This window comes from Bombina bombina, chromosome 1 (genome assembly GCF_027579735.1).
Source record: "Bombina bombina isolate aBomBom1 chromosome 1, aBomBom1.pri, whole genome shotgun sequence".
Classification (NCBI taxonomy): Eukaryota; Metazoa; Chordata; class Amphibia; order Anura; family Bombinatoridae; genus Bombina; species Bombina bombina.
In genome coordinates, this window is record NC_069499.1 from 1,384,392,314 (window position 1) to 1,384,396,113 (window position 3,800).

Here is a 3,800-nt window from a genome sequence, read left to right on the forward strand (position 1 = left end):
CCTCCTCAGCACTATATATTTTCTGTGACATTTTTGTATCTGTCACAGAAAAAATGTACTAAATTTTTTTAAATTAAATTAATTAACTAAATTAATTAAATAAACTAGCAAATAATTACTGCTATGCTACTGCCAGTGATTTATAGCGATCACTGGCAAGCTAGGGGTTAATGGCTCTGAAAATTAAATTAACTAAATGGTTCTGAAAACAGCCTCTGGATTTTTAAAAAATTACAACAAAATTAACCCCTAAAAAAATGCACAGACAGCAAAAAAGTACAGCTATGCTACTGCCAGTGATTTATAGCTATCACTGGCAAGCTAGGGGTTAATGGCTCTGAAAATTAAATTAACTAAATGGTTCTGAAAAGAGCCTCTGGATTTTTAAAAAATTACAACAAAATTAACCCCTAAAAAAATGCACAGACAGCAAAAAAGTACAGCTATGCTACTGCCAGTGATTTATAGCGATCACTGGCAAGCTAGGGGTTAATGGCTCTGAAAAGAGCCTTTGGTTCTATATTTTTTTAACAAATAAAAGAATTAAATCTCTCTCTGCAAAAAAACAGGTCTCTCTCTCTCTCCAACAAAATCACAAGTGAGGAGAGGGAGGGAGATCCACACTGATCAGTGTCAATATTTACAAATATTGACATGATCAGACAAATGGGGTATTTTATTATTATTATTTTTTTTGGGTGGGAGGCTCAGATTGGGTGACCCTAGCTTGCCCCTATAATGAGGCAGGCTAGGGACACCCCCAGAGGCCCCATGATGCACTGGGCATCGCCATCTTGGATGCCTAGTGAAGGGGGAGGGGAGCTATTTAGGGCTTTTTTTTTTTTATATACGTTTTTTTTTATTTTTTACTTTTATTTATAACTAACTAAGTGCCTCGACCCACCGAGGCACTTAGCACACAAGCAGAGCATCGGAAGCGTGTCCGAACGCTTCCGATGCTCTGAAACACTGCCGGGCTCCACGTGGAGCGAAACCGGAAGTGATCACTCGTGGGGGAGTGATCAATCTGGTACCGGCACTCGGGAACAGTATTGCAGGATGCCTAGACCTCAAGGCAAGCCTGCAATACTGTTAGAGCAGCTGGAAGCTATTTCGATCGCTTCCAGTGCTCTGTTAAACCGACGACGTATGCCATACGTCCTCGGTCATTAAGTGCTTTTTTTTTTTTGAGGACGTATGGCATACGTCGTCGGTCGTTAAGGGGTTAAGAGATTGAGTAGAGAGAATAGCAGAAATTATAAACAATATACTTTAAGCATATTTGTATTGGCTTGCAAGTATAAACATCCAACTAACATTTAGAGAAGTAACCATTAATATTACAAAGATCTATAATCAAGCCCTCTGGAAAAGATGCCTTCTCCAACACCTTGCACCCAGGGATCTCTTTGTTGTTGACACCAATTCACTATATGCATCAGTCCGGCTGCTTCATGGAAAGCGTATATGTTTGGTAGAACAAATACTCCCATACTGCATAGAGTTTAGGGCAAACCTGCATTTTCTCCACTTCCACACAATTAGAAAATAGTGCCAGCATTACAAACAACTCTATTACAAACACTAAGGTTCCTTTTATATTTATAAAAAAAATAGTAGTTTAGCATTTAGAGTAAAACTTGTATCACCTTTAATTAGTAATGGGGGGGGGGAGCTTAGAAATAAGGTTATATTATGCTTGTATGATGGCAAATGAAATTCCATAATTGCTAGGCACTTATTTTACTAATGCTGGTATTGTTAGTGATATAGATATGAGGTAGCTATATGTATAAAAACTTACGTTTAAATAAATAAAAAAAGATATATAAGCTACAAACTTATTCACCTCAGATGTAACCTTCAGTGGGAAATTAGTTATTTCTTAGAATAAAATTTACAAGTGGGTATTTTTTTGTATTTTCTTTTTGTGGGTCTTATTTTAATATATGTAACATATTTACTAGTAAGGGGATACATTTAATACATTTTGAACAAGGGGAATGCTTATATAATAGAAATGTAATGTCTGTATAGTCTAAGTGTAAGTCTATTCCATGATGTTAAGTGATTTTCAATTACATTTGTTTTTCTATTAAATTCCACACTTTTGACACAAATGCCCAAATGAATAAAACAAACAGCAAGATAACATTAAAAAAGAAAAAAAAAAAAGACTTTATTCTGAATTTATGGACAGCTGCTTCTCTACAATTGCCCTGGTCCACTCGCAGAGGAGATTCAGCAGAGGGCATCACGTGCTCAAGTCTTTCAAAAATTAAAACACCAAGAACACTGAAACAAATGTGCTGCAAAATCAGCTTCCCGTCAAACAGATCCCAAGCCCATATAACTGTACAGAAGTGATAAAATATCAACGCCGTCTCCGATCTGGGCTCCGACTCCTCCTTCGTCCACTTCTGCAAAACACAAAATAAAAAACACATGAAAACATATTTGCCTGTGAACCTTGAGGTCCTGCTTGCACATCAGTCTACCAGATGACATTTGCCTCTCAGACTGACCGGTACATCTAGATGTCTTCTCACAGCCCGGAGAAATTTGCTCCCAAATCTTTTTTATTGGGACACTAAACCCAAAAATATTTATTTCAAAATTCGGATACAGCATACAATTTTTACCATCTTTCCAATTTACCATTATCAATTTTGCTTCATTTTCATGGTATCATTTGATGGCCAGAGGTTCCCCACCTACCATTATTAAAGAACATATTCAAAAGGTGGTTGAAAATCAGGTGGAGGGGGAATATTAAAAAGGACCAGTAAACACAGTAGATTTGCATAATCAACAAATGCAAGATAACAAGACAATGTAATAGCACTAAGTCTGAACTTCAAAATGAGTAGTAGATTTTTTTTAACAATTTTAAAAGTTAAGTCTATTTCCACTCCCCCTGTACCATGTGACAGCCAATCACAAATGCATACACGTACCATGTGACAACCATCAGCCAATCACAAATGCACACACATTTATTCTTGCACATGCTCAGTAGGAGCTGGTGACTCAAAAAGTTTAAATAAAAAAACAAAACAAAAAAAAAAAACCTGCACTTTAATGGAAGTAAATTGGAAAGTTGTTTAAAATTGCATGCTCTGAATAATGAAAGTTTATTTTGACTTGAGTGTCCCTTTAAGAAAAAGGACAAAAATAATCAAATGTTTTTTTGTGTCTGAGAATAACTATTTAAGCTAGGGTGCTGTCTATAGAAAACACTGGCATGTACTTAGACATTGTAAACCCTGATTTAAACTCATTTTTGGAGCCACCTACGCCAGCTTATTGGAGACCTGTAAATTTGCGTGAATTTAATTAAAGCTGATGTGGGTAGTGCTAGACAGAGTAAGACTGGTTATATCACTACAGAAAGAAACATCTGTTTCCCTTGTTTAGGTTGTTCCAACTGTAAATAGCGTTATTAGGGGGGAGGGGGATCCAGTTTGTACATCCCCATATGGGCAAAAAAATAAGACCTGCAATGCTACATTGGGGGAAAACAAACTAATGAGTTAACCACTAGGAGTCCCCTTAGCACACTTTCTCAGATCAATGGAGATTGGAGAGTTAAGATGGAGGTGTGGTTATAAACCTAGGGATAGGTAAAGGTAGATGATTTGAATACTAAAATGTAGCACATGATTAAGGGCTTCTGGCCTGAAACTTTGTGTACCCCAGTCCTGAATAAAGATGGATATTATCTCATCAGCTGTGCTGCAACTTTTCAGACCTTTAACAACGGTATACAGTGTGCAAACATTGATGCCATCTAGTGCTCA

The 3,800-nt window shown here is 36.9% G+C and overlaps 1 protein-coding gene across 1 annotated transcript in view; it reads right to left on the reverse strand.

The window, feature by feature from the left end:
- Nucleotides 1–2,149: 2,149 nt before the first annotated feature.
- RBM8A (RNA binding motif protein 8A) overlaps nt 2,150–3,800 on the reverse strand; it is a 19,167-nt gene continuing 17,516 nt past the window's right edge. The window contains exon 6 of the mRNA XM_053695638.1: nt 2,150–2,420. Within this exon, the coding sequence (XP_053551613.1) occupies nt 2,375–2,420 (46 nt within the window). The 3' untranslated portion in view covers nt 2,150–2,374. The remainder of the gene's footprint in view (nt 2,421–3,800) is intronic.